This window comes from Mauremys reevesii, unplaced genomic scaffold (assembly GCF_016161935.1).
Source record: "Mauremys reevesii isolate NIE-2019 unplaced genomic scaffold, ASM1616193v1 Contig80, whole genome shotgun sequence".
NCBI classification, from domain to species: domain Eukaryota; kingdom Metazoa; phylum Chordata; order Testudines; family Geoemydidae; genus Mauremys; species Mauremys reevesii.
Genome location: NW_024100896.1, coordinates 152,100 through 177,906, shown reverse-complemented (window position 1 = coordinate 177,906; position 25,807 = coordinate 152,100). Strand labels below are relative to the sequence as shown.

Sequence of the window (25,807 nt, the reverse complement as noted above, 5' to 3'; positions counted from 1 at the left end):
CCAGGGCACCGACAGAAACGTTGACTAGCGAAGGGCCAAGAACTGCTCCCTGCAGGACCCCACCGGAAACGCCGATGGTTCCCTGCATGCAGTGCCCCGTTGAGACCTATCAGTGAGCCCTGGTAACTTGAGAGCATTCTCGTCTGCCAGGCCATGGCACACATCTTCCAGGAGTCTGTACGGCAGCACTAGTGCCCTGAGCCATCAGACTTGTCAGCTCATCAGAAAATCCAGTTCGTTTGACAGGATGTTTTCTACAAACCCATCTTGACTGGCACTGAGGACACGATCCTCCTTCAGTTCTGCACTAATCAAGTCCTGTACCAGCCGCCCGGGATCGATGTCAGGCTGACAGGCCTATAATTACCCAGGTCATCCCATTTACCCTTTTTAAAAATCGTTACAGCGTTAGCTTTCTTCCAGGGATCTGGAACTTCCCCAGTGCTCCAGGACTTCTGAAAAACCAGCCTTAACTGCCCAGCAAGCTCCTCAGCCAGCTCTTTTCAAACTCTTGGATGCAAGTTATCTGGACCTGCTGATTTTAAAATGTCTGACTTTAGTAGCTGCTGTTCAACATCCTCCTGAGACACTAGTTTGTGGGCAGTAGCACGTCTCACGAAGCAGAGGTTGGAAAGGACTCCGGGAGGAGGGTGTGAAACGCCATCAGACGCTGCTTTGCCATAATATCGAAGCGATTCCCAAGCCGGTGGCTGGCTGCGTGGCTCAGCTTGGGGGTGTACAGCGTCGTTCTGGGCTGACCTGCGAGGGGCTGAACGTTTGCTTGGGAAATGTGATCCGTGATGCCGACACTTACCCGGACCGGGCTAAACGGAAGGCGGTGACGGCCGGGGACATGGCTTATGCTCTGAAATGACTGCGCGGAACTTTCTGCGGATTCAGGGGCGAAGCTTTTCTCCTGCTTTACCTTTAAAACCAAACCAGCCAGAGAGAGGAGTGGCCCGGAAGGAGGAGGAGGAGACTGTGTTCACCTGTTTTCCACCAAACACAGAGCAGAGATTGATACAACACCTCCCCCTTCTCTGTGTGTGTGTTGCATTCTACCATGTCCCTCTAGTAACGGCGCAGGACCATTGGCAGGATTCCTTTGGTCCTAATACACTTCAACTCCTCCTTATTGGCCTTAACTCTGCTGGCCTTAGAGTTCTCCTTGTCCCCTGGCTTCCCTTACCAAGTTTCCACAGTTCCTAGCTTCCGATTTATATTCATTACTATCAACTGCCCCTTTCTTCCAATGGCTGCGTAGGTTTTTTTAAATGTCTGTAATACAGAGAGTTGCCTCCACTTCTCCTCTGAACGCGGTTGGAGTCTCCTTCCCTGCGTGTGGCTTTTCGAGCGCCCAGGCCGGTGCTCAGTCGCGTTTCTGATCAGAATTCTTCTCCCGGCTGCGGGGCTCAGAATTGTTTGCAGCGTTGTGAGCTTGGCCCTTTTAAAGCACCGTGTGTGTCTGTCTCCCGGCGCTGTGGGCTCGGTCCCCCTTTCTCTGGCCATTCCCGCGGGCTGGATACGGCCCTTTTGGAGTGAGGAAGTTGGCCTCTCGTGCTGGTGTGGCTGTTCCCAGGGCGCCCCCTGCCGGCGGCATGCTGCGATGACAGCTCTGGGTGCCTGAGCCCCACCTCCTTGTAGGGTGCCCCCCGGGCTGTTCCTTGAGCACTCCCCTGCTGCAGTGCTGGCTGGCTCCTCCGCCCGGCTCCCACCCCCTCCTGGGAGCGCGGCGCTGGCATGGCCCATTGTCGCCGGTGCCCTGTGCTGGCTAAGGCTCCCTGGAGTGGTGCAGGGAGGCGTGGCTGCAGCTCTGGGCGCTCGCGGCCCAGCACCGCCTGCTGTCGCACTCCAGCTAAAGCTGGACAGGGCTGCCCGGTCTGTGCCTTCAGGAGAGCATGGGCCTGGCCCTGGCAGCAGCTGGGCATCCTGGCACAGCCGCCCTGCTGCAGACAAGGCGACCCCCCGGCGCTGTGCAGAGGGCACTGGAGCAGGCTGTTGGAGTGGAAGGTGCCAGGAGGTGCTGCTGGCTCTGGGGCTCTCAGCGCTGCTGCTGCCTCCTTGCCATGTTCTTGCTGTGCAAGGCGGCTGCTGCTGGCACTCAGGGCTCGCTGGCCCGGCCTGCCGTGTGTGTGTGTGTCTGTGTGTGTGTGCGCGCGCGCACGGCACCTCTCTGGGCTGGGGCTCTGTCCTGAGCCCCGCTGGGCCCCTCCTCCCCAGGGGTCCCTTAGCACGCTGATGCCCAGGGGTTGGGGGGGGGGGGGGGATAGGAGCTAGCCTGGGTTCGGCCCCCGTCCCACTGGCCTGTGCTCGCTGCAGCCTCAGCCTGGCCCTGCACCATGGGCATGCAGGTGTGAAGGGGGGGCTGGGGGCCGGGCTGCCCTCTCTGACCTCCTTGTTCTGTTTGCAGGGCATGAACCCCGAGTCGTTCGGCTCCACCGCCGCCCCCGAAGGAGGCCCCCCACCGCCCCCCGCCGGGCTCCCAGATCGCTTTGCCAGCCCCGCAGAGTGCCCCACCCCCTCCTACAGCAACATGGAGGAAGTCGACTGAGGCGCAGCTGGCTGCTGGCGGGGGTGGATGTGCAAGGGGCTGTTCTGTGGCCTCCTGCCCCTTGCCGGAGGTCCCTGCCCTGGCCCTGCTCAAGCACTTTCCTCTCGGCCCCTGCCGGGTAACGGTTTCATTGGCTGCCAGGCAGTGGTAGGGGTAGGAGGGCCCAGGGCTGCATTGGCCTGGGGCAGCTCGCTGGGGATCACCTGGCCCCAATCCTCCATCGGCCTGTGGCCCACATGGGAACAGACCCTGCTGCTCCTTTGTGGGGCTGGGACTGGGGCTCCTCCCTGTTCCCCGGGGCCTGGCAGCTCCCTGCCATGGTAGTTGGCAGGATGGGTGTGGGGCAGGCTCCCTCTCCAGGGGCTGGGCCTGCCGATGGCGGCTTTGCCTACTCTCCTTGCCTTGCTGTTGACAGGGTCCCCATGGTGCCCGTACCCATGCAGCCGTGGGAGCCTGGCACGGGGGGGTCCCAGCCCGGCCCTGCTGCATTCTGCCAGCTCAGGCTGGGCGGGGTGAGAGGAAGGCAGGTGCCTCTGCCAACGGGTGCTAGAGCCAGCAGCTGCCTGCCCAGGCCCAGCAGCCGCCCCCAGGGCGTGTGCCCCCTTCTCCCGTGCATTGGCGCATTCTCTGGAATCGCGTTCTCCAGCCCCGGGGATCCGACTGCTGCTGTCTCCCTCGATTCTCCCCAGGCGGAGCCCTTGCCCCCCTCCCGCCAGCCGCTGCTCCCCCTCACTTTGTATAAAGTTGGTGTTTGTCTTGAGTCATTAAATTCTACTGAACTCTGCTCGGGGCTGTGGGGCGCGTGTGTGGGGCGCTGGGCCCTGGCTGCCCCATGGGGGATGCTGCCCTGGGCCTCTGCTCACCTGGAATTGCAGTGAAATGCCCTCACTCGCTGCAGCCGGCCAGGCCTGAGTCGGGCTGCAGCACCGCCCTGGGGGTGTGGGGCACTGAGAGAGCCCCGCAGAGCCGCGCCGCCCGCTTGCTAGCTGAGGCCATTTCCACAGGGCTCTCGGCACCAGCCGCAGTGAGGCCTGGGCAGGAGGGGTCGAGCTGCGGGGGGGCGGGCTCACGGGCACTTGCCTCACACACTTTCACAGTCCAGCGGCCTGTGGGTGTGGTGCCAGTGGGCCACACGGCTGCAGCAGCTGCTGGGACTCGGGGCCTGGGACCCCTATTCATGGGGCTGGGAGCGGCGCTAGCCCCCCATGGGCGAACCGAGCCAGCCCAGCCCCAGGAGGTTCTTCCAGCTCAGCTTTGAGTGCTTCATGGATTGTTTCTGAGCCCGTGGCTGGCCCTGTATTCTTGCCAGCAAGTTAAAGAAGTCTGGGCTGGATGAATGGACTATAAGGTGGATAGAAAGCTGGCTAGATCGTCAGGCTCAACGGGTAGTGATCAATGGCTCCATGTCTAGTTGGCAGCCGGTATCAAGCGGAGCCCCAAGGGTCGGTGCTGGGGCCGGTTTTGTTCAATATCTTCATTAACGATCTGGAGGATGGTGTGGACTGCACCCTTAGCAAGTTTGCAGGTGACACTAAACTGGGAGGAGTGGTTGATACGCTGGAGGGTAGGGATAGGATACAGAGGGACCTAGACAAATTAGAGGATTGGGCCAAAAGAAATCTGATGAGGTTCAACAAGGACAAGTGCAGAGTCCTGCACTTAGGACGGAAGAATCCCATTCACTGCTACAGACTAGGGACCGAATGGCTAGGCAGCAGTTCTGCAGAAAAGGACCTGGGAGTTACAGTGGACGAGAAGCTGGATATGAGTCGGCAGTGTGCCCTTGTTGCCAAGAAGGCTAATGGCATTTTGGGCTGTATAAGTAGGGGCATTTCCAGCAGATCGAGGGATGTGATCGTTCCCCTCTACTCAGCACTGGTGAGGCCTCAGCTGGAGACTGTGTCCAGTTTTGGCCCCACACTACAAGAAGGATGTGGATAAATTGGAGAGAGTCCAGTGGAGGGCAACAAAAATGATTAGGGGGCTGGAGCACATGACTTATGAGGAGAGGCTGAGGGAACTGGGATTGTTTAGTCTGCAGAAGAGAAGAGTGAGGGGGGATTTGAAGCTGCTTTCAACTACCTGAAGGAGGGTTCCAAAGAGGATGGAGCTCGGCTGTTCTCAGTGGTGGCAGATGACAGAACAAGGAGCAATGGTCTCAAGTTGCAGTGGGGGAGGTTTAGGTTGGATATTAGGAAACACTATTTCCCTAGGAGGGTGGTGAAGCACTGGAATGGGTTCCCTAGGGAGGTGGTGGAATCTCCTTCCTTAGAGGTTTTTAAGGTCAGGCTTGACACAGCCCTGGCTGGGATGATTTAGTTGAGGTTGGTCCTGCTTTGAGCAGGGGGTGGGACTAGACACCTGAGGTCCCTTCCAACCCTGATATTCTGTGAGTCTCTGACATGAACTCAGAAGCATGAGGCTGCCCCAGTCCTTAGCTGGGAATCCCATGGAGCTCCCAGGGCTGCAGGGAGCAGTGGAGATCTTGGAAGCCATTAGGGGGCATCCCTGGCAGTCCCCACCGACCCTGAGTCCCCACTGCTGCCAGTGGGATGGGGGCTCAGCAGGGGGCGCTCTCCCCTAGCAGGCAGGGCTGGCCCCAGGGGGGCAGTATGGGGAGGGAGAGCTCAGTGGTTTGAGCATTGGCCTGCTAAACCCAGGGTTGTGAGCTCAATCCTGGAGGGGGCCATTTAGGGATCTGGGGCAAAATCAGTCCTTGGTCCTGCTAGTGAAGGCAGGGGCTGGACTCGATGACTGTCACAGAGTGTGGGGGGAGTCAGGGCCCGCCCCCCCCCCCGGGTCCCTGCGATGCACCAGGACTCTCAGCCAGCCAGTAACACAGAAGGTTTATTAGATGACAGGGACACAGTCCAGGACAGGCCTTGCTGGCACAGACAGCAGGACCCCCTTGAGTTAGGTCCATTGGGGCCCCAGGGAGGCCACAGCCCCGTTGGGGGGGGGGGCTCTCCATTTCCCAGCCAGCCCCAGACTGAAACCCCAGCCTCTGACTCAGCCTCCCCCCAGCTCCTCCCCCAGCCTTTGTGTCCTTGGTCCAGTGTCCCGGGCAGAGGTGTCACCTGGCCTCCAACCCCCCTCTTGGGTTCTCAGGTCTCCTCCCGTCCCAGCACAACTCCCCTGCCACCTTCCCAGGTCCGTGCTCCCCCCTCAGCAGTCACAGAGCACAGCCAGGACATTCCCACTTCGGCCCAATGACCTTTCAGGGTCCCTTCCAGCCCTGAGATGGGTGCTGGGGGCTCAGCAGGGGGCGCTCGCCCTAGGGGGCGCTGTGGGGCAGGGGGTGCAGCCTCGCCTCTCGTGCGGGGGCCTCGCAGGCAGCCCCCAGCGCAGCCCACGGATGCGCCTGCTCCGCAGAGCCACAGACACAAAGCCCTTGGGCTCCTGAGCCCCTCGACACGCCCCTGGCCAGGCACTGCCTTAGCACCGAGTGCGGGGACCTCCCCCCGGCACCCTGCATCCCGGCACTGGCTGCCCTCCCGCCAGGCTCTGCCTGAACCACCGAGCCACCTCGCTGCAGTGTTGCCAACCGAGGCGCCGGTGCAGCTCCCATGTGCAAGATGCTCTCCAGATGTTGGGCATCCGCTCCTGCCCCTCCTCCGCCTGCCACCCTTGGCTCAACGGGCAAGCGACAGGAACCAGCCCGCCCTGGAGCCGTGTCCTCAGTGCTACATCGACCCTTGCGCCTGGCCCCAGGTCACAAGCGCAGCTTCTTCCAATGCTGGTTCCACCCGCAGTGTTACCCAGAGCTACCCCCAGCAGCCCTACACCTTCACCGGGAGGACACCAGGAAGAGCCACAGCCAAGCCCTGGAGCTCCCCAGCGGGAGGTGTCGGTGCGGCTCTCGCCGAAACACCTGCCCCCAAAGCGGCCATCTCGTCACTGGCCTGCTCTGCCAGCTCCTGGGCTCCTACCGCCTTCCCCGGCAAATCAGCCCAGTCCCCCCTGAGCTCGCTGCACCCCGTTCTCGCTGAGTACACCCCACTTTCCCTTCGCTGGCCCCCAGCCCTGCCCTGCCCTCTCTGGGGCCCCCCAGCCCAGATGCTGTCGTCAAATAGGGAAGTATTATTACATTAACACAATCGGCTCCAGAGGGGCTCATGACCCCCCTCCCGCCCTTCTCCCCCCAGCGTCCATCCCCCCTCCCTGTGTTTACATGCAGCCCCAGGCATGTTGTGTCCGGCTGGGTTGTAAATGTCTCTGCAGCACAGCGAGTTGTCAATTATATTTGCTTGTGCAGTGCCAGGCAGGCCTCTGGGTCTGGGCAACCATTACTCATGGAGCGCGTCCACTCACAGGTGCACACACATCGCTATGCTCATGCACACACAGAGAAATGCACACCGCCCAGGTGTGTTGGGATCAAGGAGACGCGGAGTCAAGAGGTTTGTTAAGCAGGCGTCCCGAGCTCTCTTGAGCTGGGTTTTTATTAGTAATTAGATCAAAGAGCATGAGATCATGGTTACTTGTAACATATTGATTGGTTCCCCCACAGCCATCTCCCTTTGTGCAATATATCATGAATGGTGAAGAGACTACGTGAGCTATTAGAGAGGCTACGTGCGCTATTGCCTAGTCTTTGCTTAATCAATAACCTGAGCATTGCTTTACCTTAAGCCAGGAGTAAATGTAATAAACACGTGTGTGGTTTGCCAGCACAGCATGTTTCACTACATCTCCCCCTTTTTGTTTTTAAGCAATTTGCAGGCATAATGAATGCTCTGTTTTGTATTAAGTCGTTGCCAAGGGCAGCCGTGGACAAATAGGCTAATAAGTGAAGGAATACACTGTAATATGCAGCAACAAACTATTAATCCTGCAGCTATAACAATAACATATGCAAACATTTGCTTTAGCCAGGATAGGTCTGGCAGCCATCCAGTAAGCCAGTCCCAGAATCCTGAAAAACCAACATCCATAGTAACTTCTTTTGTTAAATTATGTAGTTTTACAATTTGGTTGTCCACTGCTTTTTCATTATTGCTTAGGTTAAAGCAACACATACCATCCAATTTTTCACACCCATAATGATGTTGCATTAAAAGATAATCTATGGCCGCTCTGTTTTGCAAAAGTCCATGTCTTAATTCGCCCTGTTCCTCATTTAACAAGGCTAGAGCTTTAGAAGTTGTATTTAAGGCTTTTACTGCCGAGCAGGCTAAGGCGTTAATATTTTTACTGTTTCGTGCCGCCAGACCGGGCACCCCAACCAGGGATACGGCCAGCGCGACATATTCGGCCTTGCTAATTAGGGCCGCGTGACTATCACAGCTTTCATCAAGGAATACACTTCGTTTTGTCTTAGTAAGTGGTGTACCCTTAGCTTCCTTTTGAGGCAAAACCAAAGACAGCCTACTAAGACAGCATGGAGTTTCATGACTGATGTTGGCTGGAATGTAGTTAAAGGTATATCCGGGGCAGGACCAGAACCAGCCCCTTGGCAATTGTAGGTACTCATACATATATGATATATTAACCATACTTGAGCAATTGAAGTTCCCTTTTGGGAATTGAATACAAGTCTTTTTGGTACAATTAACCATTCTAGCACAACTAACATTAAAACTAGCAACATGCGGTGTTAACAGGGTAACGGCAAAACGTGGTTTGTGCGTTAGTCGATCTCCCCAATTATGGTACCCGGGGTACCCTAAGGCCCTAAGGGTAGAATTTTGTTCTAGAGAATTATAAAACCATGTATCATTGTTGATGTCTTTGGGATTATGGCATACTGGTATTAGGCAAGATCCTAGCACCTCCCCCACCGCCCTCTGCTCCGTTAAGCAGAAGGTACTTTGGTTTAAAGTCTTTGCAAATACCTCCCATATATTAAGATGAACCCCCCCGGTCATTATTGGCCCCCCTTCCGTAGGGACAGTAGTTAAACTGAAAATAATTATTGTTAATAAAAGTACAGAGTTGGCATTTAAGGAGGCTATTAATGCCATCATATAGTTCTCTGCCGTTTTCTCTTGGCTTGTTTTTTCCAACAGTTGTTCAGCCTGATTAGCTAGGTTCTTTACTTGGCCCCATGTGACAGGTGCATTTCGTTGGCCCCCTCGTTGTCGGCCCGTTGTCACTTTTCCTTGTTCATCATATAAGTGTATGTTGAAGTCAGGGATGGGGTTGCTCAGTCCCTGATGCCACGCCATCCTTGTATGGTCGAACGTATCGTGCAGGTACCCAGAGCGGGCCGCTTGGTGTTGATACAGCTGCGTAACCGCGCCCCCAGGTGATTAGTGGCACAGGTCCGCTCCACTCCGGGCCAGGTAGCTGACGATAGGTTACCTTTGGAGCAGGAAGAACTTCGGTCGTCTGATAATGCCGTTGTGCCCTGGTGAAAAATTGAGAATTGAAAGGTAATAGATTTAAATGATTGAGTGTAAACAGTACTTGAGCCAGCCATTCTTCCTTTTCTGTCAGGCTGCCGGGGACAATTCCCCCTTTTTGTTTTTGCCGCAGGAGAGCAGTTTTTAATGTGCGATTAGCTCGTTCTACAATGGCTTGTCCTTGGGAATTGTATGGGATGCCAAAGGTATGCTTGATTCCCCATCGCATGCAGAACGCTGCCATCGCTGAAGAGCAATAGGCTGGGCCGTTGTCAGTTTTTAAAGCTGATGGCTTTCCCATCACTGCAAAGGAACGAATGAGGTGATTACAGACATGTTTCGCCTTTTCCCCTTTGTGTGGCGTTGCCCATATATATCCAGAATAAGTGTCTACGACTACATGCAAATAGGACCAGGGAGCTAATGGTGGGAACCGAGTGACGTCCATTTGCCACAATTGGTTTGCACCTAGCCCCCGAGGATTTACCCCGATAGCGGGGCCTGCGAGGTTTCCAGTACACTCAGGGCACTGCTGAATAATCGCTTGTGCATCAGATAGTGGTATGGAAAATTGCTTGGCCAATGCCCTAGCATTTTGGTGATGTAAGGAGTGACTTTCCATAGGAGAGCAGGGGAAAGCCTTTAAGGTGTTATCAGCATAGGCATTGCCTTGCAAGATTTCTCCGGGGAAAGGCTGATGACTTCTAACATGTGCAATAAAAAATAGATGTCGTCGGTGCCGTAATATCAGTTGTAGGGAAAGAAATAAACCAAGCAAATTATTATCCAAAGATGCAGTAACACAACTAGAAGCAATATTACTAACAACATTTGCAGCATACAAACTGTCTGTTATGAGGTTAACCAGTCGATCAGAAAATGTGTTAAAGGCAAGAATTAACGCAGCTAGCTCCGCACGCTGAGGAGAGCATTGCGGTAAGGTAAACTGGGATTTCCACTGGTCATTTTTCTTCCAAGCAACCACCCCTCTAGAGGGGCCACCATCGGTGAAAATGGTAAGAGCTTCTTGTATGGGAACGGGAGATACCAAGTAAAATACTTTCAGTGGAATATGCTGAGCAACTTGGAGACGAGGATCCTTGGGAGTATGGTAAGTTACGGACCCAACATAATTGGCTAGGGCTATTTGCACCTCCTCCGAGTGCATACATGCAACTTCCCAGGTGGCGATGGGGATGGGGATAATAATGTTTACTAAATCCATGGCAAACAAGTTTAGTGCTCGATTGCGTCCTTTAGTGATTAATTGAGCAAACATTCCAGACAATGGGACGAGTGTGTTTTTGTGTGTGTGTGGTAAATACATCCACTCGAGGATAAATTCTCTCTCACTTGTATGTTGAAGTAATGCCCCCATGAATTGCTTAGTGTCCCCAAGAATGATTAAGGACGGGGGCACGTCAGGTACTGCTCTATCTACCCATCTGTCTGCCATGGCTTCGTTGACCTTATGCACTACCTCCTGTTGTTCGTTTGTTAGTGATATTATGTCTCCCGGTTGCTTTCCTAATTTTAGGGCATTAAACAGTGGAGTTAGCATAGATGTGGGAATCTTGTAATACGGTCTTATCCAATTTATGGATCCCAGAATTTGCTGAAGTACTACATATGTTAATTTTTTTGGCAAGGTAAGTTTTGGAAGTATGGGCATGGAGTATGCTGCAAGCATTTTATGACCTAAATATTGAAAAGGTTCGGCTTCCTGTATTTTTTCCGGGGCTACTACCAGACCCGATTGACTTAAGATATCAGTTAACTCACTTTTCCATGTGGTGGGTAGGGGCCTACCGGCTATTAAGATATCATCCATATAATGGTATACAAGTAGCTGTTTGAACTTATTTCTGAAAGGTTGAAGAGCAGTATTTACAAAATACTGACACATGGTAGGGCTATTTAACATGCCCTGGGGTAACACTTTCCAATGATAACGTGTTGTGGGTTGGGCGTTGTTCAGGACTGGCACTGTGAATGCAAAATACTTTCTATCCTTTTCCTGTAACGGTATTGTAAAGAAACAATCCTTTAAATCAATTATTGCTACCTGGTAGTCATAAGGGATTAAATTTGGATTGGGGAGGCCACACTGCAGGGGGCCCATTGGTTCTAGTATTTTATTAATTTCCCTCAAATCGTGAAGGAGCCTCCATTTTCCTGATTTTTTCTTAATTACAAAAACAGGAGTATTGTACGGGCTTGTAGTATGCTCAATGTGTCCATCTTTTAATTGTTGCTCAACTAATTGCTGCAAAGCTTCTAATTTGTCTTTAGGTAATGGCCATTGTTCTACCCAGACTGGTTTATCAGTTTTCCACTGTAACGGAAGAGCCTGAGGCTTACTCATCTTCCAAAACCAGTTTTGCCCCTATCTGTTCTAACAAATCTCTTCCCCAAATGTTAAACTGTAAAGGCAATATGCAGGGTTGAATATATGCTATTATGGGGCCTTGTTCCTGGGATTTTACCGGTAACCATTGAGAGCTCTTTTTAGATGCTTGGCTTCCTCCTACCCCGAATACCGCAGGGGCTATCTCAGAGGGCCATTTAGGTTCCCAATCCTTTTCAGCTATGACAGAAACATCCGCCCCTGTGTCCAACAAACCGGTCAGCCACTTACCTTGGAGGTTATACTTACGTTGAGGTTTGTGCAGGGATATTCGGTGTACCAACGCCGCCACCTGTGGGTGAAAGGAAGAGTCGCTGTCGCCTTCAGTGCGGGTGGATCCAAAACCTCCTGTACGTGTTACCTGTGATTTTTCTCCAGGGAGCTCATATGGCAACAGTATCATTTGTGCCCAGGAGTCCCCTCGTCTTAAAGTAAAAGGCAGGTGACTCCAATACTGAACATATATTTTTCCCTGATAATCAGCATCAATCACTCCTGGAACTACCATAATTCCTTGTTTACTTGCTGATGACCGAGGGAGTATAATGCCCACCGTCCCTTCAGGAAGGGGCCCTTTTAGTTGAGTAGGCATTAAAGAACTTCCCGGTAAGAATGAGGATTTTCTTCTTGATTATACAAGTCTATTCCAGCACTGCCGGTCGTTGCGGTTGCGCTCTAATCAATTCTTCCGCCCCGTTGTTTTTCCGGGGCCCGGGAGGCCCGTTCACTGGTTCCTGCCCTAGTCCTGCGCGACATTGATTTGCCCAATGATACCCCGTGGTGCATTTAGGACATTTTGTGGAGGGCCTACCCCCTTCCTGGGGCCTTCCTTTATGTGCTCCCCCTCCGGGTGCCCTACACTGGCTTTTAAAGTGTCCCGGTTTTTTGCAATTAAAACAATTTCCTGCTGGTTTATTACCTTGTCTTATAGCCCCTGCCAAAAGAGCCATAGCGTGGGTTTGACTACCGACATCCGCAAGCCTGAATCATGTCCGCTAAAGTGTACGAGGGGCGATGTATTATAGATTGCAGTACCTTCTTGCAATCAGCATTAGCTTGCTCATAGGCCAGTCGCTGTAAAAGCTCTGTCTGTGCCTCCTCGTTATCGACCTGCCGATGTACTGCTTCCTTGAGCCTATCTATGAACTGCGGATACGGCTCTGTAGGCTGCTGCCGGGTGGCTGTGAAAGACCTAGTCGGTTTCCCACTTACGGGAACCCTTCTGAAAGCTCTCATAACACTAAGTTTAGTACGAATATATGCATCTGGGTCTAACTCCAACTGTCCCTCTATAGTGCTAAATTGGCCTGCTCCATAAATCTGGTCAGGCGTGGCAGCTGGGGTTGAGTATCCCACAGCAGCTAACCTAAACTCACTGTCCCACACCATATACTGGGCGGGGGTCAGCACCATACGAAATAAGTCTTTCCAATCTTGTGGAGCCATAATGTAGCCATTTCCAATTCCTTCTAAGATGCCTGCCACGAAATTAGACCTAATGCCTGTCTCCGTGATAGCTTTTCTCACTTCCCTCAGTACTGTATACGGTAGCGCCGTCCACTGTCTGACGGCATCGCCCTGTGCATCGACTCCTGCCGCTATAGGCATTAGCATGGGCAACTCCCCCTCCCACTGATGTTCTTCCTCCAAATTCAATTCCCCCGTCTCACGCGCCAACGCAACCGCCGCCCGGACGCAGCCCCCACGATTCCCCCGGAAACAAGGCTGATCAGTTCCTTTATCAACGGGGGGATCCGAGGGCTGCTGCCCTGTATCCGACACCGCAGGCGCTGGTGGTAGCACCCGCGGGTACGGAGGCGGTGTCGTCAGCGCGAGAAGCGGGGCGGCAGTGAGAGACGCCTGTGGCCCCAGTTTTCCCACTGCCTCAGTACAGCGCTGCCACATGAGCAGGTGCTGTACTGCTGCTCTCGGTTTCTCAAAGAGCTGTGTTCCTATCTTTTGCCAATCTTCTTGCTGCAGGGACCCCTCTTCGGGATACCAGGGGCATTGACATTCTATTTCCTTAACAAAATCCTCTACATGCCGCAGTGTAACTGCTGGGCAACCGCTCCCCTCAATGAGCTTAAATAATTCCTTAGCATGAGCCTTTTGTGGCACTGATAAATCGCTCCCCATACTCACGAGTGGCTGTTTCCAGCGGGTGCACCTAGACTATTCCAGTCGGATGAGCAGGGGTCCTCGGGATCCGGTGAATCACGTCGGGGTCACCAGATGTTGGGATCAAGGAGACGCGGAGTCAAGAGGTTTGTTAAGCAGGCGTCCCGAGCTCTCTTGAGCTGGGTTTTTATTAGTAATTAGATCAAAGAGCATGAGATCATAGTTACTTGTAACACAGGTGCACACACACACACACACAGGTGCACACTCGCACATCATGCACACTCACACTGTCACAGGGTCCCCGGGCGATGCTCTGGGACTGCTCCCCACAAAGCCAGGCAGGACTTTGGGAGCCTCCTCTCCCTGGGAGCAGCCTGTCTGCAGGGCAAGAAGCTCCCACGGCTTCACCTCCTGGGTCTCTCCTTGGAGCATTCAGCCTCCTCTGCCCCTCCGTGCGCTTCCCCCAGCGAGTCCACCCAGGCGGGGTCCTGGGGGGGCCACAGGGTCCTGCCCCCCCACTGCGCAGTCAGACGTGACTCTCAGCCAGCCAGTAACACAGAGGTTTATTCGATGACAGGAACAGGGTCTAACACAGAGCTTGTAGGTACAGAGAACCGGACCCCTCGGCTGGGTCCATTCTGGGGGGCAGCAAGCCAGACCCCCCCCCCCCCGTCTGCCCTCACTCCTTGTCCCCAGCCAGCCCCAGACTGACACCCCCTCCAGCCCCTCCTCTCTGCTCAGCTCCTTTCCTGGGCCAGGAGGTCACCTGATCTCTGTGTCTCCAACACCTTCAGCTGGCACCTTTGCAGAGGGGGGGCCCAGGCCATCAGTTGCTAGGAGACAGTGTCAGGCATTTAGGTGCACTGGCCCCTTGCTCTGTAGCAACCACACCCCCTGATCCCACCACCTAGATACTTAAGAACTGCAGAGGGGACACTGAGGCACCAACACCGTATTCAGAGCAAACATTAAGAACATTCCCAGTTTGTCACGCACACAAATAAATGCACACAGGTGCACACTCGCACATCATGCACACTCAGACCTCCATGCATGCTCACACGCACACAAAGATGCACACAGGTGCATACTCGCACGTCATGCACACACATCTCCATGCACACGCACAGAAATGCACACAGGTGCACACTTGCATGCTGCAAGTAAACCCGTGCACAGGGTGACACACTTGTTGGGGACAGGTACATGTGCATGATGCCAGTAGGGTTACACTCACCTGCCACAGGCAGGCAGCACACACCCCGTTCTGCACATGCTCAGGTGTGCACACTTGCACACTTGCCATCAGCTCTGGCTGGTGAACTTGGTGACCCTGCTGCAGCACGGCCCAGGGATCAGGCCCGGTCTGCGCACTCAGTTATAGCCAGCTGGGACGCCGCACTCCATAGGATTTATGAAAATATGCTAATGAGTGTGAATATGATGTAACTGGAATATGCTTTATGCAAAAGGTCTCTTGTAAGGGATCATAACAAAGCTTATAACCTACGGAGTGTGAGCATCCTCTCTGTGTGCCTGGGTCACTCTTGTATCTGAAACTAGAACGCTGAGGCCTATTGTCATTGTGCAAAGTGGGGGCCATGAATGGTGGTTTGGAATCTTGATGACACCCATTGACCAGGGCACCTGACTGGAAACGGCTGTTTCCTTGCAAGCCTCCCTGTGAGTCAGGCCAGGAAGAACAGACGCTTGGGCTCTCCCAGGACATGTGACCATGTCACCTGGTGCTGGAATCCAGCTTAAATCCTGGGCCACCCAGAGGATTCAGGGGGCCTGGGGCAAAGCCATTTCTGGGGCCCCTTCCATAAAAAAAGTTGCAGTACTATAGAATCCTGTATTCTCGTGGGGGCCCCTGAGGCCCCGGGGCAAATTGCCCCCCCCCGGGAAGCCCTGGGAAAAATAAACATTTAAAAATCTTCCGCATCTCGGCACAAACCCAGGTTTGAGAGAACTTCTTTTCCAGTCACCTTTACAAGGTATCACTGGTTCTCAGCATCAGCCAATGCTAAAAGGCACTAACGCTCATTAAAAGGGTTGGACAAATATTTTCCATCAAAACTTTTTTTGGATCGAAAATTAGGGGTTTTTTAAAAGCAGAAAAAGTCACGGACAATGTGTGCTTTTCTTCAAATTTGTTGTGGTTTTTTTAATTGAAAAGCTGAAATTAGTCTGCCAAAACCTGAACATGGTTTGGGGTTTCAGAAGTGTGGGGCCAAATATCTGCTGCTTGCTGTGTTTGATTGTTTAAAGAAACAATAACAAAATTCTGCTTAAAAAAAAATCCAAAACTTTTGAACCACTTCAGCTTGTGACCAAACGCCTGAGCCCATCCAGTCAGAGATTTTTCCAGGTTTCTGATACTCTGCTGGCTTCCTTGACTCATATCTGGCTCCATAACTTTGGTTGCTTTTGATTAGAACATAAGAACAGCCATACTAGGTCAGACCAAAGGTCCATCCAGCTCAGTATCCTGTCTACCGACAGTGGCCAATGCCAAGTGCCCCAGAGGGAGTGAACCTAACAGGCAATGATCAAGTGATCTCGCTCCTGCCATCCATCTCCACCCTCTGACAAACAGAGGCTAGGGACACCATTCCTTACCCATCCTGGCCAATAGCCATTAATGGACTTAACCTCCATTAATGTATCTGTTTCCTAGAGACTGGCTCCATGGGGTCCCTCACAAACTGGAGACGGTTACTGTGGGTTTGTCTTTAGTATAACTTATGTACATACTCCACGAACTGAGCATTTGAGCTTGTTCCAGAATCTGGGATGAGCCTATGTTGTGAAAACTAACATGCTCAAAATAGCATATGCATGTGAATGGACACAGGGTGCTAAAATTAAATTAACCCAGGGTTCTCAAACTGGGGTCGGGACCCCTCAGGGGTCACAAGTTATTACTGGGAGTCGGGCTGTCAGCCTCCACCTCAAACCCCACTTTGCCTCCAGCATTTATAATAGTGTTAAATATATAAAAAGTGTTTTAATTTATAAGCAGGGGTTGCACTCAGAGGTTTGCTATGTGAAAGGGTCACCAGTACAAAAGTTTGAGAACCACTGAATTAACCCCTCAGGAGCCTCGGGGAATGCAGGGGAGGGGGGTCTCCCTTGGTAGGGTTGGGAAGGAGGTAGGTGGTGTAGGATATTGCCCTTCTCATGTGATCCCTCCTCCATGGCTCTCTTGGCTCTCTCACTGTTAATCTAAAGTGGCTAATTTGAAATGAAGCTGCCCGCCCCTGACATGAATCTCCCTATGGCACTGAAATTAAATATAGACTATCATTTGGCATTGAGAAGTGAAAGGGATGGTAGCCCTAAGGGAAAAGAGAACAGCTTGGCTCTTTGTGTTAAATAGCTGTCTGCAAGCCTCAAACTGCTAAATGAGCTTTAGGGTAGGGAAGGCTGTGCCTCCCCAAACGGCCTGGCCCCCACTGGGAGCTGGGTGTCTGAGTGCAGGAGACAGGAGCACGTCTGCAGCTCGTGGGGGATTGGCTCAGCCCTGGGGCTGGGTTTGTAGCAGGCTGGCGTGTCTGGCTCAACCAGGCAGGGTTCCGAAGTCCCAAGCTGGCTCGGGGTGGTCTCAGCACCAGGGGCGGCTCTAGACGTTTCGCCGCCCCAAGCAGGGTGGCACAGCGCGGGGGGGGGGGCTCTGCCGGTCACCGGTCTCACGGCTCCGGGGGACCTCCCACAGGTGGACCATCGAAGCCACGGGACCAGCGGCCCCTCTGCAGGCATGCTGCCGAAGGCTGCCTGCCTGCCTGCCGGCCTCCCGGCGACCGGCAGAGCCCCCCCGCGGCTTGCCCCCCCAGGCACGCGCTTGGCGTCCTGGGGCCTGGAGCCGCCCCTGCTCAGCACATCAGGTGACAGTCCCAAGCGGGTTTCTGTGATCCAACCTGTCACACCAGCTGCTCAGCCCCAGTGACTGGAGTTGGAGGGGGAGTCAGGGCCAAGTCGGGGAGCCCTCGGGGCAGCCTCCTGCCTGCCATGGCAATGGTGAGGCCGATGCCCCAGCTGGGCCGTGCTCGGCAGGAAGGGAGCAGCCAGGCTCTCCGCTCACCCCAATGCATTGTCGCTTTCCCTGCAGCTCCAGCCTTGGCCCTGTCAATGCCTCCCCCTGCCCAGCTCCCTGCCCTCCCCCAGGCACTGGGTGCCCTAGGAGCCAACCCCCCCAGGAGCCTGCCATACTGCCTGGCCCGGGCCTTGGGGCAGGAGAAGACACTGGCTATTCCAGCTGTGCAGCCTTGGGGGACGGGCGCTGGGAGTGGGCTGTCCAGCTGTGCAGAGTGGGGGACGGGCGCTGGGAGTGGGCTGTCCAGCTGTGCAGAGCGGGGGACGGGCGCTGGGAGCGGGCTGTCCAGATGTTCAGCCCAGGGAGAGGACTGTCCAGATGTGCAGCGTGGGGGAGGGACACTAGGAGCGGGCTGTCCAGATGTGCAGCCCGGGGGAGGGGCGCTGGGAGCGGGCTGTCCAGATGTGCAGCGTGGGGGAGGGGCGCTGGGAACAGGCTGTCCAGATGTGCAGCGTGGGGGAGGGGCGCTGGGAGCGGGCTGTCCAGATGTGCAGCAGGGGTGTATCCTGCCCAGGGTTCCCAGGGGGCTGGGCCGGATGTGCAGCCCGAGCCAGTCCAGTTGTTGAGGGGCGGGCCCGGGCGCTCCAGGTGTGAAGCTGGGGGAGGCGCGCAGAGCGCGTGCTCGGGGATTCCAGATGTGCCGGGGGCGCGCAGCGCGGCCAGGAGCCCGGCCCGGCGGGGAGCGGCGGCGCTGCGGACCCAGCGGGGAGGAGTCGGCGGGTGAGTGTCGGGGGGGCTGGTCCCTGAGCCCCGGGGGGACCCCGCTGCTGCGAGCCGGGCGGGGAGTGACCCCCCCAGCTCCACTGGCCCGGTCCGAGCCCGGCCCCCACGGAGCCCCCGCGACCTTGGAGCGGCCTCGGCACCAGGTGAGCGGGGCAGGGGCCTGCGAGACCCGGCCAGGACTCCTGGGTTCTCTCCCCGGCTCTGGGGGGGGCTGGGAGCCCGGACTCCTGGGTTCCCTCCCCGGCTCTGGGGGGAGCTGGGGAGCAGAGCAGGGGGGCTGGGAGCCAGGACTCCTGGGTTACCTCCCCGGCTCGGGGAGCCCGGCCGCCGGGGTGCGCTCCCCGGCATCGGGCGGCGGCGGGGGGGCAGAGCGGGGGGGCTGGGAGCCAGGACTCCTGGGTTCTCTCCCCGGCTCTGGGGGGAGCTGGGGAGCAGAGCAGGGGGTCTGGGAGCCAGGACTCCTGGGTTCTCTCCCCGGCTGCGGGAGGCGGCTGGGGGGCAGAGCGGGGGGGCGGGGAGCCAGGACTCCTGGGTTCTCTCCCCGGCTCTGGGGGCAGAGCGGGGGGGCTGGGAGCCAGGACTCTTGAGTTCTCTCCCCGGCTCTGGGGGCAGAGCGGGGGGGGCTGGGAGCCAGGACTCCTGGGTTCTCTCCCTGGTTCTGGGAGGGGCGTGGGGCTGGTGGGTCAGAGCAGGGGGCTGGGAGCCAGGACTCCTGGGTTCTCTCCCCAGCTCTGGGAGGGCCTGGGGGGCAGAGCGGGGGGGCGGGGGCTGGGAGCCAGGACTCCTGGGTTCCCCCGCCCCTGGCTCTGGCGGGCTGGGAGCCAGGACTCTTGAGTTCTCTCCCCGGCTCTGGGGGCTGTGCGGGGGGGCTGGGAGCCAGGACTCTTGTGTTCTCTCCCCGGCTCTGGGGGCAGAGCGGGGGGGGCTGGGAGCCAGGACTCCTGGGTTCTCTCCCTGGTTCTGGGAGGGGAGTGGGGGCTGGTGGGTTAGAGCAGGGGGGGTGGGCGGCCGGACTCCGGGGTTCTCTCCCGGCTCTGGGAGGAGTGGGGCTGGTGGGTTAGAGCAGGGGGGCTGGGAGCCAGGACTCCTGGGTTCTCTCCCCGGCTCTGGGAGGGGAGTGGGGCTGCTGGGTTAGAGCAGGGGGGGATGGGAGCCAGGACTCCTGGGTTCTCTCCCCAGCTCTGGGAGGGCCTGGGGGGCAGAGCGGGGGGGCAGGGGCTGGGAGCCAGGACTCCTGGGTTCTCTTGATCGGTTTGGTCCAGGGCAGATCTGTGCTGTGTTGGGAGGGTGCCCAGCACAGTGTGGGTGTGGGCCTGGGGCCCTGGGTGCTACAGTAACAATCTCAGCCGAGGGGCTGGACTGGGGTTCTCTCGCCAGCACTGCGCACTGGGAGCCCTGGGCAGGTCAGTCCCTTACCCGTTCAATGCAAACTCGCCCTTCCCTGCCACTGCACTACCAGGCTGAATGGGCTCAGTGCCAGTGTGCCTGGTGCGGGGGGATGGATGATACCGGGCTGGTGGCTGGTGTGGGGAATGGATGATGCTAGGGTGGTGCGGGGCATGGTAAATGCCGGGCTGCCACCTGACGGGCGGGGGATGGATGATGCCGGGCTGGTACCTGATGGGCAGGGGATGGATGATGCCGGGCTGGTACCTGACGGGCGGGGGATGGATGATGCTGGGCCGGCGGTTGGCTGGGGGATGGATGATGCCGGGCCGGCGGTTGGCAGGGGGGATGGATGATGCCGGGCCGGCGGCTGGGGGATGGATGATGCCAGGCCAGCGGTTGGCAGGGGGGATGGATGATGCCGGGCCAGCAGCTGATGGGCAGGGGATGGATGATGCCAGGCCGGCGGCTGGGGGATGGATGATGCCGGGCCGGCAGCTGACGGGTGGGGGATGGATGATGCCAGGCCGGCAGGGGATGGATGATGCTGGGCCGGCGGCTGACGGGCGGGGGATGGATGATGCCGGGCTGGCGGCTGACAGGCAGGGGATGGATGATGCTGGGCCGGCGGCTGACGGGCGGGGGATGGATGATGCCGGGCTGGCGGCTGACAGGCAGGGGATGGATGATGCCGGGCCGGCAGCTGATGGGCAGGGGATGGATGATGCCGGGCCGGCGGCTGACGGGCAGGGGATGGATGATGCCGGGCTGGCGGTTGGCAGGGGGGATGGATGATGCCGGGCCGGCGGTTGGCAGGGGGGATGGATGATGCCGGGCCAGCGGCTGACGGGTGGGGGATGGATGATGCCAGGCCGGCAGGGGATGGATGATGCCGGGCCGGCGGCTGACGGGCAGGGGATGGATGATGCTGGGCCGGCGGCTGACGGGCAGGGGATGGATGATGCCTGGCCGGCGGTTGGCAGGGGGGATGGATGATGCCGGGCCGGCGGTTGGCAGGGGGGATGGATGATGCCGGGCTGGCGGTTGGCAGGGGGGATGGATGATGCCAGACTGGCGGCTGACGGGCAGGGGAGCGCCCAGGCGACAGTCTGTCCCTGCGACCTAGGCTAGATTCGTGTTGGTTCCATGTGGCCGGGTTGTGGCGGGGTCGCCCCAGCCACAGGCTGGAGTGAATCCTTTCCGTAGGGCTGCCGGGGCTGGGAATCGCTTTGGGCATACCCACCCCCTGGCCACCAGCCTGTGGTGGGATCCGTGGGGCGGGGCCTTTGGCCCCGGCGCTCAGCCCGTGCAGGGTCTGGAGTTTAAACAGTTCTGCTAAGAGCCAGCCGGTGTCAGGTTCCTGTAGGCCCCCCACCCCCACCCCACCCCACCCCGCGGTGCAGGACTCTGGCTCCAGGAGCTGGTTGGAGCCGGACTGTCTCCCCTTTGATCTCCCCAGCGCTCTGAGCTCACACAGGGATTCGATTTGCAAACCTGGCTTGCTGCAGTGGGGCCTCCAGCGCTGATTCCTGTCTCTCCTGGCATGGCTCACACGGTGTCTGTCTGCCCTCTGGCACCGTGGCTCCCCTGCACCGAGGTCTGCCTGCTGCCTGGCCTCGGGTGCAGTGCGTCAGCTGGGATGCTGGCTGTGCTCCAGATCTGCCGGGGCCATGGGGCGTGCAGGGTGGATTGGGGCCCCCTGTCAATGGCACAGAGCCCCTCTGCCATCTCCTGCACCACCGGGGGCTGAGTCTCTTCTCACGCCGGCCCCGGCCCCGGCCCCGGCCCCGGCTGGCTGCAGGAAATGCGGAGTGGTTCTGCAAATGTGTGGTTAGCCAGTCGGGTGCCAGACAGGGCCAGGTCCCAGCTTCCCTCAGCTCAGGGGCCCTGCTGGCCAGCGCTGGGGTGCTGAGGGGTCAGACCTGTGTCTCCCGTGTGCCCCACTCAGCCTGTTACCCTGACCAGCCCCTTGTGTGTTTGGGGGACCGGGCCCTGGGCAACGCCAGGGGGTGTCTGTGCACTGGCAGTTTATGGGGTGCCATGAGCTGAGCGGGCGCGGCCTGGCCCCGGCGCGGGGGGAGCCGGCTCCGAGCGGGCGCGAGCTAATTGCCAGCTGGCGCTAACAGGATTAGCTGTGGTGGGAGGGGGTTGCCGGGGCCGGTGCACTCACTCCCTGGGAACAGGGACCTTCTCCAGTCACCTCCTCCTAGTGGCCTCTGAGCATTAATTACCCAGCAATTCCTCTGTCAGCCCCCAGCCCCGGGTTCCCTCCCGTGCAGCAGCTGGGCACCATCCGGGATTCCCTCGTCTATTAGCAGGCGGCTGCTCTGTCTGTCAGCACCGTCCCCCTGGCGTTGCACCGCCCCATGGGGCAGGGAGCCGGCAGCACAAGGGGTGAACATATTAACCTGGAAAACCAGAGCTAGCTGCCATCTGGGCACAGATGACAGGTGTGTGCTCTGCCAACTGTCCCACCACAGCGCTGCCGGTGCCCCTCACTCCCGACCCGCAGCCCCTGCTAGCCCAGCCCTGCCAGTGCCCCTCACTCTCGACCCGCAGCCCCTGCCAGCCCAGCCCTGCCCCCCCCCAGAGCTCTGCCGGTGCCCCTCACTCCCGACCCGCAGCCCCTGCTAGCCCAGCCCTGCCAGTGCCCCTCACTCCCGACCCGCAGCCCCTGCTAGCCCAGCCCTGCCCCCCCACCCCAGCCAGTGCCCCTCACTCCCGACCCGCAGCCCCTGCTAGCCCAGCCCTGCCAGTGCCCCTCACTCTCGCCCCGCAGCCCCTGCCAGCCCAGCCCCCCCCCACAGCTCTGCCGGTGCCCCTCACTCCCGACCCGCAGCCCCTGCTAGCCCAGCCCTTCCCCCCCAGCCCTGCCGGTGCCCCTCACTCCCGACCCGCAGCCCCTGCTAGCCCAGCCCTGCAGCCCCAAGCCCTGCCGGTGCCCCTCACTCCCGACCCGCCGCCCCTGCAAGCCCCGCCCGGCCCCCCGCAGCGCTGCCAGTGCCCCTCACTCCCGACCCGCAGCCCCTGCTAGCCCAGCCCAGCCCCCAGCCCTGCTGGTGACCCTCACTCCCGACCCGCAGCCCCTGCTAGCCCATCCCTGGTACCCCAAGCCCTGCCGGTGCCCCTCACTCCTGACCCGCAGCCCCTGTCAGCCCAGCTCTGCCCCCAGCGCTGCAAGTGCCCCTCACTCCTGACTCGCAGCCCTTGCCAGCCCAGCCCTGGGCCCCAGCCCTGCCGGTGCCCCTCACTCCTGACCCGCAGCCCCTGCCAGCCCCGCCTTGGGCCCCCCAGCCCTGCCGGTGCCCCTCACTCCGGACCCGCAGCCCCTGCCAGCGCCGCCCTGGGCCCCCCAGCCCTGCTGGTGCCCCGCACTCCCGACCCGCAGCCCCAGCAAGCCCACCCCGGCCCCCAGCCCTGCTGGTGCTCCTCCCTCCCGACCCGCAGCCGCTGCTAGCCCAGCCCTGCCCCCCCACCCCAGCCAGTGCCCCTCACTCCCGACCCGCAGCCCCTGCTAGCCCAGCCCTGCCCCCCCAGCCCTGCTGGTGCTCCTCACTCCCGACCCGCTGCCGCTGCTAGCCCCGCCCTGCCCCCCCACCCCAGCCCGTGCCCCTCACTCCCGACCCGCAGCCCCTGCTAGCCCAGCCCTGCCCCCACAGCCCTGCCGGTGCCCCTCACTCCCGACCCGCAGCTCCTGCTAGCCCAGCCCTGCCCCCACAGCCCTGCCGGTGCCCCTCACTCCCGACCCGCAGCCCCTGCTCTCAGCTCCCCACAGCGCTTGGTCCTGGCAGCTCATGGGCAGAGGCTGCTGGTCTAGCCAAACTGAGGCGCTTTTGTGGCCGGATTTGAAACGAGGACGGGGCTGGAAGTTTGGGTCCCTCTGAGCTCCATGTGATGGGAGGTGTTTGCCCCGGCCCTGAAGCGCTGTGGGGCTCAGCCCTGGCTCCCCAGTGTGGGAGGCTCCCGGGGGTGAATGGCTCCAGGGGCAGGGAGCTCCGTGGGGCTGGGCGCTGGGCAGGGCTTTGTTTCCCAAGCTGGGGGTGCAGCTCTGCGCCCGTCTCGCCCGGCGCTCGCCCCAGCCGGCCGGCAGTGGGTGCCTGGCACAGAGAAGTGCTGCTTGTCACGCAGTGGGGGGGAGTCGGGGCCCTGCACCCTCACGTCCTGCGAGTCCCCGGGGCTCTCAGCCGGCCAGTAACAGCAGGGTTACTAGCCGACAGGACACGGTCCCCAGCAGGGCTTGTAGGTACAACCAGGACCCCTCAGCCGGGTCCCGCTGGGGGGCAGGGAGCCCAGACCCCAGCCCTGGACCTTCCGCCGTTTCCCCAGCCAGCTCCAAACCGAACCCCCCCTCAGCCTCTCCCCCAGCCTCCCCCCGGCTCCTCCCCCAGCCTTTCTCCATTCCCCAGGCAAAGTGTCACCCGGCCCCCAGGTTAGTGCCCATCCCCAGTGCAGCCAGTCCCAGGAAAACTCCCCTGCGACATCCCGGGTCAATCCTCCCGCTCCCTGCTGCCTCCTGCTGCCTCGTTCCTGCACCGCCGGGCCGGTCTGTACCCCGAGCCGGGGGGAGCCAGGGCAGTCTGTACCAGGCCAGGCGGGGCCGGGCAGTCTGTACCCGAGCCAGGCGGGGCCAGGGGCAGTCTGTACCCCGAGCCGGGGCCGGGCTGTACCCAGGCCAGGCGGGGCCAGGGGCGGTCTGTACCCAGGCCGGGGCCAGGGGCAGTCTGTACCCCGAGCCGGGGGCCGGGCTGTACCCAGGCCAGGGGCCAGGGGCAGTCTGTACCCGAGCCGGGGGCCAGGGGCGGTCTGTACCCAGGCCGGGGCCGGGGCAGTCTGTACCCCGAGCCGGGGGCCAGGGGCCGGTCTGTACCCCGAGCCGGGGGGAGCCAGGGGCTGGTCTGTACCCCGAGCCGGGGGGGCCCGGGGCCGGTCTGTACCCCGAGCCAGGCGGGGCCCGGGGCCGGTCTGTACCCCGAGCCAGGCGGGGCGGGGGCCGCTCTGTACCCCGAGCCGGGGCCGGTCTGTACCCGAGCCAGGAGGGCCCAGGGCCCGGTCTGTAGCCAGGCGGGGCCCAGGGCCGGTCTGTACCCCGAGCCAGGCGGGGCCCAGGGCCGGTCTGTACCCTGAGCCAGGCGGGGCCCGGGCCGGTCTGTACCCCGAGCCAGGGGGGCCCGGGCCGGTCTGTACCCCGAGCCAGGCTGGAGGTGTCCGGGGGGAGGCTGGGCTGGTTCTGGGCGGCGGGGGGCAGGGGAGCTGGCCGGGGGGAGGTGAGGCTTGCTGTGCTCTGTGACGCCGGGGCGGCTCCCAGCCCCCATCCCACGGGCTGTGGCCCGGGCCCGGCTCCGGCTCCGGCCGTGTGGCTGGGGGATCAGCCTGGGGTGCTCGTAGCTGGAACAGGCCCAGGAGTTGCTTTGGGGATCGGGGCCAAGTCCTTGAACTGCCGGCAGAGCCCAGCCAGGAGCCCGAGGCAGCAGCTGCTGCTGGCACCAGCTGGAGCCGGCGTCACCGGGAGTCCTGGTGCCCCCAGCCGTCCGGGAGAGACGCTGCAGCCAGGCCCTGGGCCTGGAGGAAGGAGCCAGGGCAGGCGGCGTCTGTCTGGCACGTTCCCAGTTCCCCCCCTGCCCGGCGATGAGTCAGGCCTGGCCCACGCTGATGAGTGGTGCAGGGCGCCCCCCCGCCTCCACGTGGTGCTGCGGGGAGATCGATGCTCCTCGGCACAGCTCCTGCCGGCGCCACAAGCTGGGGGTGGGGCAGTGGCTGGCAGTGCTGGGGGCTCGGGCCCCAGTGTCACCTGCAGAGCACCCTGGATAATGCGTGTTCCCACAAACACTAAAGGAGGGGTTTGTGCCCAGCTCTGCCGGTGCCCCTCACTCCCGACCCGCAGCCCCTGCTAGCCCTGACCTGGGCTCCCCCAGCTCTGCCGGTGCCCCTCACTCCCGACCCGCAGCCCCTGCTAGCCCTGCGCTGGGCTCCCCCAGCTCTGCCGGTGCCCCTCACTCCCGACCCGCAGCCCCTGCTAGCCCTGACCTGGGCTCCCCCAGCTCTGCCGGTGCCCCTCACTCCCGACCCGCAGCTCCTGCTAGCCCTGCGCTGGGCTCCCCCAGCTCTGCCGGTGCCCCTCACTCCCGACCCGCAGCCCCTGCTAGCCCTGCGCTGGGCTCCCCCAGCTCTGCCGGTGCCCC

The 25,807-nt window shown here is 59.6% G+C and overlaps 1 protein-coding gene and 1 pseudogene across 1 annotated transcript; one reads left to right on the top strand and one right to left on the bottom strand.

The window, feature by feature from the left end:
• LOC120394860 overlaps positions 1 to 3,335 on the top strand; it is a 32,744-nt pseudogene extending 29,409 nt beyond the window's left edge.
• A 3,818-nt stretch (positions 3,336 to 7,153) lies between these two features.
• Positions 7,154 to 13,638, bottom strand: LOC120394858. The gene is made up of 3 exons (XM_039519032.1): positions 13,445 to 13,638; positions 11,552 to 11,594; positions 7,154 to 8,900 (listed from the first exon to the last, which is right to left on the bottom strand). Exon 3 carries the CDS (start codon positions 8,716 to 8,718, stop codon positions 7,237 to 7,239), a length of 1,482 nt encoding a protein of 493 aa, XP_039374966.1. The 5' UTR covers positions 8,719 to 8,900; positions 11,552 to 11,594; positions 13,445 to 13,638; the 3' UTR covers positions 7,154 to 7,236.
• Between the last annotated feature and the right edge of the window lie 12,169 nt (positions 13,639 to 25,807).

What these genes read in the sequence shown, in the direction of transcription:
- LOC120394858 (XM_039519032.1), bottom strand. Translation starts at nt 8,718, where the DNA reads ATGGCGTGGCATCAGGGACTGAGCAACCCCATCCCTGACTTCAACATA.